At 41.1% G+C, this 13,296-nt stretch overlaps 1 protein-coding gene across 16 annotated transcripts in view; it reads left to right on the top strand.

The window, feature by feature from the left end:
• Window positions 1-13,296, top strand: part of ENTPD1 (ectonucleoside triphosphate diphosphohydrolase 1) — a 132,192-nt gene that overhangs the window by 75,453 nt on the left and 43,443 nt on the right. For 11 of the 16 annotated variants that reach the window (XM_072805957.1, XM_072805955.1, XM_072805951.1 and 8 more), the window contains one exon: window positions 9,515-9,642. The exons of 1 other annotated variant lie outside the window; for it this stretch is intronic. In XM_072805957.1, the coding sequence (XP_072662058.1) occupies window positions 9,635-9,642 (8 nt within the window). In that variant the 5' untranslated portion in view covers window positions 9,515-9,634. Of the gene's footprint in view, window positions 1-2,689; window positions 2,834-7,130; window positions 7,212-7,267; window positions 7,435-9,514; window positions 9,643-13,296 lie in introns of those variants that run through there. 4 more of the 16 variants (XM_072805949.1, XM_072805944.1, XM_072805948.1 and 1 more) reach the window with 4 other exon arrangements.

Genomic DNA, 13,296 nt, shown 5'->3' with positions numbered 1-13,296 from the left:
AGTCTATCTTCTTTCACTTAGCATAATACTTTTGAGATTCGTCAATGTTGCCCTATATTGGTGATATTTGGCCAGTACAGATTTTCTTAGTTTGTCTCACTGGCTACAGATAACCAAAGCTTATTTGCAAATGCAGCTGCTTTGAGAAAGGGTAGAGTCCCAAGGGTGCAGTTCTTCAATTCAGATGTGGAAGAGGATTCATTTAGTGGAAGCAATGTACTTATTGCAGAGACCATCAATACACGAGATTGTTACACTTGTTGGCTGGGACACAGGGAATTCCTGTCTGCGGTTTCAGTGATATCATTTTGCTGGAAACAACCCTCCTCCTTGCCAGCGCTATACTTGAATATGGAATTCCATGATAACCACAAAGACTTATTGTGCTCCATGCAGCCTACAGGGAAAATAATTCAGGAGAGGCCAGAAGGGGTCTGAGTGAGGAGGTAGATAGTATGGTGGGAGGAAGTAAGGAGAAGAGTGAGGAAGGGGACTCCTTTGCTTCCTTATTTCCCACACAGAGCCCCTGCTGACATTTGATTTCTGCAGTTGTTTTAACATTTTAGAGTCAGGCACAGCAAGTGCAAAGTCAGTTACTTGCTGCTAATCTGAAAAGAGCACAGGTCACAGCAAGAACTGTGGGGTAGGGAGCATGGGATTGACAGAATCTTATTTGCAGGAAGAGCTTGTTCTACACCCCACTCCCATTTCCACTGCCTAGTGTCCTGAGATAGGTTCCTCCCACCCAAAGCTGAGCCTCTGAAGGTGTTCACTCAGGGATCAGCCAGGCTATTTGTTAAGATAAATGCACTCCTTTTCTAAAAAGCTGTGGACTGAGATTAACCAGCTAATTGACATTCAAAGACTAGGAATAAAAGATCATAAATAAAATCAAATAACTTCCTCTGAAGTCTGTGGTTCAAGAGGCCAGTGGGATAGGACATGGGTAATCAATTATTCAACTCTACATCTCTTTCCATTCTCATCTTCCACCTTTTTAAAAAATTTTTAATTTTTAAGTTTAAATTCTATTTGCCAGCATATAGTATAACACCCAGTGCTCATCTCATCATGTGCCCTCCTTAATGCCCATCACCCAGTTTTCCCTTCCCCTCTAATTCTTGCTCAGATCTCCCAAGCCTGAGCCAATTGTGTTTTCCCTCCCTCTCGTTTGTCTTTTGCCTTTTAACTAACTGATCATCATTGAGGCCTTGCAGTTTATTTTTAGCATTTGTGTATTTATTGATATTGTACTGACTTCCTTGACTTAAAAACACAGGCAGGAAAAAACCCCCACCAAATTAAACTGCTTTGTCCTCAAACTTGACTCTAGATTAATTGAGAAAATATGGGGAATGTGAGATGGAGTAAGATCTTTACATATGAACAGACCTCGAAGTGAATTCTTTTGCACTGAGTCAAGGAACAAAGCTGAGTAATTTCTACACATCCCTAATGCAATGGCTGAGGCAGTGGACATGAGAGAGTTGGATAAAATTCCTCTCTGCTACCTGCAAGATGTATGACTTTGAGCAAGTCCCTTAACCTCTTGGGGAATTACAATCTCAACCTCTACTACTGAGCTCCAAGCTTCTAATTATCATGGACCAAAGAATCTATTTTAAAAGATTCAACATTGGTATCGTCTGTGACAACAGTCCCAACAAACCCTCCAGCCAAATCCTCAAAATCAGTCACTTTTCACTTCTGGATGATGGGGGTGGCTCCCACATACAGAACTATTAGTGTGTGCCAGGCACTGTACTAAGCCTTAGTCATGTGGTCGAGGAGTTAAAATCCTGGCTTCTGGGTCCAGAATACTTCCTAGTCCCAACATCTACATCGGTGTAACTTTCAGCAACTCACTTAACCTCTCAGTGACTCAGTTTCCTCAGCTGTAAAATGACAATAATGATGATGATAATAGTACCTGTAATTCTGACCTTATTTAGAAAAAGGGTCTTTGCCAGTGTAAAGATCTTGAAATGAGATCATCCTGGATATAGGGTCCCCCCCCCTTTTTTTTTAAAGATTTATTTATTTATGAGAGAGAGAGAGAGGGAGAGAGAGAGAGGCAGAGACACAGGAGGAGGGAGAAGCAGGCTCCATGCCAGGAGCCCGATGTGGGACTCGATCCTGGGACTCCAGGATCGCGCCCTGGGCCAAAGGCAGGCACTAAACCGCTGAGCGGGATCAGGGATCCCTGATATAGGGTCCCTTAATCCAATGACTAATGTCCTGATAAGAGAAAAGAGAGGGAAATGTGACCTACACAGACACAGAGAGAAAGGCCATGTACAGACAGGGACTGCAGAGATACAGCCACAAGCCAAAGGACACGAGGAGCCAGCAGAAGCTGGAAGAGGCAAGAAAGGAATCTCCTCCAGAGACTTTGGCCCTATTGACACCTTGATTCTGGACTTCTGACTTCCAAAGTTGTGAGAGAATAAATTTCCGTGGTTTCAAGTCACCAAGTTTGTGATAGTTTGTTGTGGTAACCCTAGGAGGTTGACACAGATGATAATAGTACATCTACCTTACAGGATTGTCAGGAGGGTTAAATAAGTGGCTATATTTAAAGCTAAGAGCAGAATTAGGAATACAGTGAGGGCTCTTGAAGTGTAGGCTGCTATATATTGTTAGCTCATTGGATCTTACCTAGCAACCCTATGAAATAGGTACTATTATGACTCCCATTTTGCATATGGAGAAATGAAATGAAAGTCTTAGAGACTTAGAGAGGCTAAGCAAAGGTGAGCTTGTCTGGACTCTGCTCTAGCTTGAACCACCCTTCAAAAGTCTGTGGAGTTTAACTTTCTGCTCATGGATACTGGTGAGTATTGGCTTGGTGACCCCTCATTATGATGTTCTCTCAGCAAAGATTCTCTAGTCCTGATCCACCAAGACCAAAAGATATAGGGAAGACCTTCCATGTAATGGTATTTATTCCTCCTGGATTCATCTTACCAGCCCTAGTCTTGGCACAGACTCTACTCCAACAGAACCATTATCTATCTACACTTGATTGTTTGATTGTCCTATGACCTGACCTCATGGAGGTAGCCTCAGCACCTCATTACAAGAAACAGGTGTGTGCTGCCTAAAAGGCCACATCCTCCCTCTCTAGGGACTTCAAAGGCCCTTGATGATTTCTTATTTACCCGTATGGTGCTGAATGTAGATTATACAAATGACTAGAAATAAATCAGATCACTTAGAGTAAGGCAGAGCCCTTGCTGGAACCTGCAAGGTCCTACAAGCAAACAACCTAGTTACCCACCTGACCATCTTTTACTGTTCCCCCCTGTGTCACTCTCCAGCCACACCCAATCTCATGGCCAGGTACTTTTCCACCTCAGGGCTGTTGCACATGCGGCCTGGTTGCCCTTAATGCTATTACCCAACAGGTATGCATACCTTCTTTTTAACTCTCTTGACTGTCGTCAATATTACCATCTCAGGCCTTCTTTTCTTTCTTTCTTTCTTTCTTTTTTTTTTTTTTTTTTGTAAGATTTTATTTATTCATGAAAGATACACACAGAGGCAGAGACACAGGCAGAGGGAGAAACAGACTCCCTTCAGGGAGCCTGATGTGGGACTCGATCCTGGGTCTCCAGGATCATGCCCTGGGCTGAAGGCAGTGCTAAACCGCTGAGCCACCGGGCTGCCCAGAGAGGCCTTTCTTAATCAATTTATCCTTCTTCTTCACCTTTCCTGTTTCCCCCTCTCCTTAGCACTTATAATTATGTAACATGCCATACATTTTACTTATCTTGTTTATTGTCTTTTCTTCCAAACTAGGATATAAGTACCATAAGGATGGGAATGCTTATCTGTTTTATTCACTGCTACAGTTCAGAGCCTAGGACAGGGCTGGTGCACAGTATAATGCATTCCATAAATAATTGTTGAGTAACTAACTGAAAGGACGAATGAAGCATAGCCCCTCCCCAACAATAGCTATGGAACTCCCAAACTCAAATGGGTCAATCCATGAAGTATCTAGAAGCAGCACATGGAGAGAGAACTACTGGAAGCATATAGAGGGGAACGTAACCTCTTACTGAGCTTGATTTTAAAGGAGACAAGAAAAAGGATGTGGTGGAGAAAGAGGGGAATAGAATTCTAAGTGATGGAAAAGTCAGAATCCAAAAGTCATATATTCATTCAACTGGAAATACAGAAATGAACAAGCCAGAAGAAAAGTCCTAGCATGCAGGTTACGTTCTAGTGGTCATAATGTCAGGCTTGATCTTGGAGAAAAACATCTGCCTATTGGTGAGATAGGAATGGCTTACATCTCCAGAGGGCTGAAAAGTCTAGGCAGATCAGTGTGGCTTTCATCTGGCAGCCTGCAGGAAGCTACCTTAAATTCCTGATCCAGTAGAGCCCTGGGAATGTTGTTATGAGAAATTTCTGCAGCCACAAGAAGGATAGATTCTAATAGGGAAGGGCATTGGAAAGGGTAGGAGTACTAAAGAGGGCTGTTGTAGCAGAGGTGGAGGTGACTGTGGGGGTCAGGGGGGTCAGGGTGGGGGTGGATATTGCCATAGAAGAGGAAGAGTCAAAGATGTCTGGAATGAATGGAGAAATTGAGAAAGGATCTTAAAGCCCCAGAGCGTGAGAACAATCTAAATGTGTGTCACCAAGAACAACTACTTGATGGAAAGGAAGAAAGTTAGCTGAGATGCTGCAGGGACTTCGATGCTGGGATTTGGGACCAGCTTAAGGTCAGTCCCTAACTTCAGTGGCTGCCCCATCACCTGGCTTTGTGAAGGCCCACAGGAAGGACCACAGTACTCTACTGGTGTTTATCCTCCAGCGTTTGTCTGTGTTTGCTCTTCTCTATGTGATAAGCCAAGCTTAGTCAGATGTGACCCATCAAGCTGGAAATGGTCTGAAACTAGTGAGTCACACCGGATCTGCAGAGTAAAACTTTGGTTGTTTTTCCGGAAACCCACTACATCTGTAAACACTCCAAATATTTTTATTAATGGAGTAAAATTTTAAGATATTACATCTTTGGTATCATGAAGTAGAGATGTCTGGGATTTTTTGTTTAGCAAAATTTTGACTAAGGACAAAATTAAATTATTTTGATCTTTAATAGGATGCTAGCTATAGATGTCAGGATGGCTGTTTGTGTAAGAATCAAAAGATCATTTTTTTTTCTTTTTTGTTCTTTTCCTCTGACATAGCTAATTGGCTTGAAATCGATCTGTTTTCTCAAAGCTTGGGTTTCCTTCAGTTTTGTCCCTTAGGTGAAGAGCTGAACTTTCTACCTGACTTTCACCTTAAAGAGAAACATTTACTCGCTCCTCATATGAAAGGGAAACAATGGAAGGGAACTGGTAGTCTTGAATTCTCTAGTAGAGTGAGACAACTTAAAGGAAAACAAATACAACACTTTACTATTAGATATTTAAATAAGAAGTGTTTCTTAAAGTTGTTTTTTGAAATGCCACTTCAGGGATCCCTGGGTGGCGCAGCGGTTTGGCGCCTGCCTTTGGCCCAGGGCGCGATCCTGGAGGCCCAGGATCGAATCCCACATCAGGCTCCCGGTGCATGGAGCCTGCTTCTCCCTCTGCCTATGTCTCTGCCTCTCTCTCTCTCTCTGTGACTATCATAAATAAATAAAAATTAAAAAAAAAAAAGAAAAAAAAAGAAATGCCACTTCACATTGTGTGATAGAAACTGAATTTCTGTTATCCACAAGGTAAACAAAGGCCTTTCAGGGAAGTGGGGGAGAGACAGTCACTGTGAATTTTTCATAACAATTTGACTATAGCAGTCATGGCATCTGAAAGAGCTCTGGCGGCCAGAGAAGAGGGGGCAGTAACCTAAGTGGTTCCCTTTTTATGAGCACATCCAAGCTAAGTCCCGACTGGATCCCCACATCTAGTGATATGGCTAGTACTATTTCCTAAAAGAGTCTGGCTTCCTGCACGTGATAAGGGCTTTTGAAAACTACTTGCCATAATCTATAGAAAACATGGTAATCTAGCCAGTTACAAGAAAAACAAATCTAGCCATTCTTTTTTTCTTTCTTTCTTTTTTTTTTTAAGATTTATTTATTTATGATAGACATAGAGAGAGGCAGAGACACAGGAGGAGGGAGAAGCAGGCTCCATGCCGGGAGCCCGACGCGGACTCCATCCCGGTACTCCAGGATCGCGCCCTGGGCCAAAGGCAGGCACCAAACCGCTGAGCCACCCAGGGATCCCCTATTTTTTTCTTTTTGGTAATAAAGATTTTTAAAATTGTGTATAAAAAATAACTCAAGTTTCTCTCTGATCTAAGTTCTTTTTCTTATCATATCGGTAATAACAATATGATGAATATTGTTATAATACAATATGTAGAATATCGATATAGTCTAATAATATGGATGTCATTACAAAAGCTGGGCAAATGTGGAAAAGCATATTTCCAACTGTTCAGGAATAATAATGTTAGTAAATAATCTCATTAGGAAATGGAAAAGACAGAGTCATGTCAAGCTGTTTCCTACCTCAGGACTTTTGCAGCTGCTGTTTCCTCTTTCTGGAGTGTTCTTACTCCTCCTCATAGCTGATGTTTTCTCATCATCCAAGTCTCAGTCAAATGTCACTTTTCGGAGAGGCTTTCCTGACCATCAGTTGAATCCTTTCACCCCAGCTCTGCTACATATCCTATTCCTTGCTTCTAATTTCCATTAAACTATATAACATCCCTTAGTTTTAATTTCTTCTTAATACATATCATGACCTGGAGTCACTGATTTATGACTTCTGTTCTGGTTTATTTATCTCTCCAGCCAAATTGTGAACTAAAAAGAGCAGGGACTGTGTTGGTCTTTGTCACTACTAAGATTGGTGCCCAAATAGATGTGGAAGGAAAATGGGATAGCAAAATTATTATATTTATGAAAACAAAATAACAGGTTTTTGGAACAGCTTGAGGAAGTAAAGCGTTCAGAATTCAATTAAAATAGAAACTGCTGCAATGTGCTACTCTTAGGTATTAGATTTGTTATTATCCATCCAAAGTTAGAAAACTTTGGATGAAAGTAAAGCTGAGTTTGTCAGTATCATCACTTTGGGAACTAAGGCAGGTATTCTAGGGTTGTTGTTGTTTTTTTTTTTTTCCAGATTCCAGAGCCCTGGCATCAAACAGGAGACTTCTGCAATACCAGTCATATCAGGATGTTATGGCTTCAGACTTCTAACTAGGTCAAAGCATAAGTCTCATGGGAAGATTGGAGTAGGGATTATTGTTCTAGCAGTTCTAAATGCTATCAAAGACTCAAGTTCTGTCCATCTCTCAGTTCTACCATCATTGAATGTCATCTTATCCAGGCAGGCAATGTCTGAGGAAGACAAGAATGCTGCCTTTCTTTTCCTAGATTTGCTTGTTCCAGCAGACTTCCTCCAGGGCTTCATGGGTCATTTTTGGGTACATATCTATTGTTGAACTAATCATTGGTGAGGGAATGAGATTATGCACAACATTCAGGCTTGACCCTGAACCTGGGGCCAGGGGGCAGGGTGGAGTGTATCCTTTTCCCATGAGGTGTGTGGACTAATTGGGGAGAGTGGAAGATATATGAACAAAACTGAGGTTCTTTGAGAAGGGAGAAGGGGGGATGTGCTATATATTTCATCTATTGTTCCTGTGTCTGGAAGCAGTAGCTAATGTGGTTGCTAAAACTTTTTCTCCTAAGTTTTGTACTGTTTGGTATGATGAGTAAAGACTAGTTCAAGATTCTAGAAGTTGATGAACAGACTGGAGACGCATACAGTTCCAGTCCTTTGGATTAAGCTTCTGTTCAAGAAGCTTGAGGAGGAGCTCCTGTTTCAGCAAGTGGTGGCTGCTGCTTTTCAAGAGGGAGATCTAGAGGGGGGAGTCAGTTGAGCTCCTCTTTCAGCTGTTTTTTTTTTTAATAATAAATTTATTTTTTATTGGTGTTCAATTTGCCAACATACAGAATAACACCCAGTGCTCATCCCGTCAAGTGCCCCCCTCAGTGCCCGTCACCCATTCACCCCCACCCCCCGCCCTCCTCCCCTTCCACCACCCCTAGTTCGTTTCCCAGAGTTAGGAGTCTTTACGTTATGTCTCCCTTTCTGATATTTCCCACACATTTCTTCTCCCTTCCCTTATATTCCCTTTCACTATTATTTATATTCCCCACATGAATGAGAACATATAATGTTTGTCCTACTCCGACTGACTTACTTCACTCAGCATAATACCCTCCAGTTCTATCCACGTTGAAGCAAATGGTATTTGTCATTTCTAATGGCTGAGTAATATTCCATTGTATACATAGACCACATCTTCTTTATCCATTCATCTTTCGATGGACACCGAGGCTCCTTCCACAGTTTGGCTATTGTGGACATTGCTGCTATATAAACATCGGGGTGCAGGTGTCCCAGCGTTTCATTGCATCTGTATCTTTGGGGTAAATCCCCAACAGTGCAATTGCTGGGTCATAGGGCAGGTCTATTTTTAACTCTTTGAGGAACCTCCACACAGTTTTCCAGAGTGGCTGCACATTCCCACCAACAGTGTAAGAGGGTTCCCTTTTCTCCGCATCCTCTCCAACATTTGTGGTTTCCTGCCTTGTTAATTTTCCCCATCCTCACTGGTGTGAGGTGGTATTTCAGCTGTTTTGATCCTATGCCCTGTCTTTAGAGAAATGCACTCCATTCTGCAGAGCCCGTCTCATTCCACGTGTTTCTTTATTGCTTTATCCTACCCTTCTTTCCCAAATCATAAGAAAAAAGTTTAGGGATGGTTTGGGAAGTTGAGAGAAGAAGAGAGTGAGTTCTCAGAATGGAAGGAATGGGACAGCTTTCCATTTCTTGTTCACTTCTGCTATATTCTCTGTTTGTAATGATCAAAGTAACTTGTGCCTTTTATTCTCTGGTTGGAGTTTTTTTTATGTCCTATGACAGGTTGAGACTAAGAATAGAATAGATGAGATAATGTGAATGCTGAAATGTTCAAAACTCCACAGCCTCTACACCATTACCAATTACAACATATAAGTGTGGTTGAAATGCAAGGGGTGTGTCAAACCAGAAAATGACATAGAGTGTTGGGAGTTTGATGTTTGATGATATATTCTGAATATTTCTTAACATCTTAAACATTTTGTGGTAGATTTGAAAAATGAGGGTAATCCTTGCTTTTTTGTTGTTTCTTGTACACTCATAGACTGGTATGACGTATTAAACTGCCAGTTTGGGATTCTTCACTGTCTTCATTCCTTACCTGGTTATTGATCTGAATCTGTCTATTCTCCTTACCACAGCCACTAACTCAGTCTGACCCTTACCACAGGACGAACAAATCCCTTTGTTCTTGAATTATTTCCCTATTATTCTGCAAGTGTGGTATGGATAAAGATTAGCTTTGATCTATCTTTGATGTCTCCAGATATCTAGCGTAAGACTTACTGAAAGTAGAGGGAAATCAATGTTTGTTGATTTCTTGTTGATATTTTCTTTTCTGCTCTTGGTTTTAGAGTCTGAACTGAAGAGTTTTTGTTCCAGAAATATACTGATCATCCTTGGCTTCTCCTGTATCATGGCTGTAGTTGCTTTGATTGCTGTGGGGCTGACCCAGAACAAACCATTGCCAGAAAATGTTAAGGTAACTCAAACCTGAGGGGTTCAGGCTGGGGTGCCAGGAGAGGGTAAAGAAGGTTATGGTAAATTAGAGCATACAGGAGGGGTAGAGGTTCTGGCATCCCAGGAGCAAATCAATATCTACTGGATTAGGGAGGTAAAATGGAAATGATGCTCATTCTGGTAGAGGGAATGTCCTGAATCAATTAGTGGTAGGAAGATAATGGTCTTTATACTTGTTCAGCAATTACTGTTAATACTTTAACAGAAACAAATACTTTATTCACATCCAGATATGTGCTGATATTATGTGGTGACATTTTGTGCTGATATTCTATAATCTAGTACTATCTCTACCTCTCATTCATTGTTTCACTGTGGATGTGTCACAACATTACACTCTTTGTTCTTCTTACTCAATTATTATTACTATCACAAAAGTAATATTTCTTAGAGAGCATTGGATAAAGCACTTTGAAGTCAAAGATTGTGGAGAAGACTTTTTCCTCATCTCCAAAATATTAAAGCAAGCAGCAAAATCAACTAAAAATACCCACAGAGAAAACATACATGTAATCAAATATAGTGATATGAAATGAATTCATAGGTGGACAGATTTCTTGGAAATTTCCACATTTGAAGAGCTAGATAATATCATTAAAAATAATTAGGGTCGTTAGCTACTGTGATTTATTTCTGCTTCCTTTCAAATTCATCAAAGTGAAATTTCAAAGACATGAATATCTTAAAAGTACCTTGTAATGTGGTCATTACTTTATTTAATCTGTTAATTAAAAAGCATATAGAAAATTTAAATTTATGTTGTAAATACACCATTGTATTTACACTTCCATTGTATTCAACTTTCATTGAAATTAAATAAATGTAAAAGGGCCCAGAATATATACCAATATGCTAATATTGTACATATTGACACATATGCACACATAAGTGATGACATGTCCAGAAGTTAAGTTGACCATGGAGACTCTGGAATACATGTGCAGAAATTTATTTTCTTGTATTTGAAGATGCTAAACTGTGAGACTAGAAAGATGAATGTATATGCCAGGCTTCTAAAACTTTTGCCATCTACCCAAATCAATTGCCTAATAGCAGAAGCCTGGATGTTACATTGGCATTTCTTTGCAACATGAACTCAACTCTGTTGCTGTGCACAGCAACCCCTTTGTCAGCATAGAAGGCTGATATTATCTCTTTGTCAATGGTCTCTTGCCTTTTAATGTTGAGTGATGTTGGCTCTCTTGGCAAAACTTCACTCACAGTTGAAGCCTCGTGACATCTTGGTTCTGCTATTTATTTACCAGCTCCAAAAGTACATGATTGCCCTCCTGATTTGACCTTTTTACATGTTAATTATTACATTTTTGGAGAGGGGGACTGCCTAGGAGGCAAAATCCGTGATAGACTTGAGCTCTGTGTTCCCAGTGAATACTTCTGGTCATGGATGACCTTCCTGCATTCACAGTGGTTATCATTGACTCAACAAAGTGTGTTGTGTTGGCCCCACAAAATGGAATAGGTCTTTAAATGGGAGGTATGAGTATTTGAAGAGTAGACACTGGCATATGAAATGAATCTTTATAGCAATATCACTGATCTAGCAAGATCCTTTTATATATGCAAACTAGTCATTTATTAAGGTCATACACTAATTTTAATAAGATTGCTGGCATATATTAAGGGCAAAATATTTTAGGAATTTGTGTTTGGTGATGGCTTTAAGCTATGTATGCTGCCCATTTTGATAGTCACTAGCCATATGTAGCTATTTCAACTTAATTAAAATAAATAAAATAAAATAAAATAAAATAAAATAAAATAAAATAAAATAAAATATTTTGTCCCTTAATTGCACTAGCCAGATTCCAAATACTCAATAGTCTCACGTGTCTGGTGGATACTAAATTGGACAATGCAGACATAGAACATTTCCATTGCTGCAGAAAGTTCAATTGGACATTGATGCTTTAGAGAATACTCTTTGATAATATTTCTGAAATCATTCCAAACTAAGTTTGATGAATAAGGTATATAATAAAACATTATAAAATATAAAATAAGAAATAGTAAATGAGACTTTTTTCTTGTGTGATTTGTAAGCTAATACCAGGACATCCCAGATATCATGAGCTACTAAAATGCTTTGAGTAGTTTGTTGAATAAATTTATTTCCTTTCAAAAATGATAATTTAAAAGATAACACTTATTTCAATATTCATACCTGGTACATTTGTTTTAAAAACATGTAACATCAAACTTCCAGGGAAAATGGTGGAGTAGGAGGACTCTAGGCTCACCTAACCTCATGGAACAAGAGAACACCTGATCAGTGTAAATAACTCAGAAAACAATCTGAAGACTGAGAGAATTTCTCTACATTCACAGCTAAATGTAGAGAAGAGGCTGTATCAGAGGGAGTAGGAAGGTTGGAGACACATTTGGAAGTTAAATGGACCTGTCTGTAGGAGGGAGAAACGACACAGGCATGGCAAGGGCAGAGGACCGGGCCCTCATACCAAGTACCCCAGATGCACAGGGATCCTGCATGAAACCAAAGGGGCCCAATTTCCTGAGTTCTTATAATCAGCAGGAATTAACACCTGGAAGTTTGAAAATTAGTGGGCTCAGTTCTGGAAGAGCCAGGAGGGCGAGAGTAAACAGAGACCAGACCCTACACTTAAAGGACAGCACCCTTAAACAAATAGCCCTGTGGAGATATAGCATAGAAGCAGCAGTTTGAAAAGCACCTGTGTGTGCAGGAGGGAGATTTGTTTACTAATCTCAGTGCATGTACTTGGAGGGGTAGGGATCATTGGGAGACCTCTCTAGGTTCAAAGGAGCTGGTGGATATCATTTCCTTCCCCCATCCTCCAGCATAAACACATGGACACCTGTGAATCAGCAATTCTCCAACACTACCTAACTTGCTAACAGTCTGCCCCACCCTTGTGTTCTCCTGTGGACATGCTGGCTTCAGCTAGGCCTCACTCCAAGTCTCCTATCATACAACAGACCTTGCTAATACCACCCACCCTGCCCCCAAGTGCTTCTTGGGATCCACCCCCTCCAATCCAGCCAGCCTTGGTTCTGGTGGCTACCGGTCCCCTTTCACAACAGACCTCAGCAAACCTTGCTGACACTGTGTGCCTCACCCTCCCCCCCATTCCTGCATTCTCCTGTGTACCTGCTCCTTCCAGTATGCCCTTGGCCAAAGCCCACCCAAAATGGTGCCATAAGCCTGGCAGTGTGCAAGCAACTCTGCTAGGCCAACAGCACTCCAAAGTGAGTCCAGCCCTGGGGAGAGTGGAAGATAACCACACACACTGGTCTGACTGTAGCCCCAGCAGTGGGCTGAGGGCAAATGTCTGGTCTGACTGCAGGTCCTGCCCACCAATGAAAACCTCTCAGAAGACAAGGAAAGTACCCTACAGTTTGGTGTTACAGCATCTCTGGCAAACTCCTGGTCTGATTCAACCCCAGCTAAAAGTGGCCCTAGACTGGCCCACTAACAACACAAGGACCAAACTCTACTCACAATAGGCAAAGCGAGCCATCACAGACAACTGGATTGAAGGCAAATGTGGCTCAGCCACAACAGCAAGACATATGCATCACACATAGCAAATACCCCTGAAGCTCCAGATTCTGGTGAACA

This window comes from Canis lupus, chromosome 29 (genome assembly GCF_048164855.1).
Source record: "Canis lupus baileyi chromosome 29, mCanLup2.hap1, whole genome shotgun sequence".
Lineage (NCBI taxonomy): Eukaryota > Metazoa > Chordata > Mammalia > Carnivora > Canidae > Canis > Canis lupus.
Note: the sequence above shows the minus strand (reverse complement) of the source record. Positions and strands in the feature narration are given on the sequence as shown.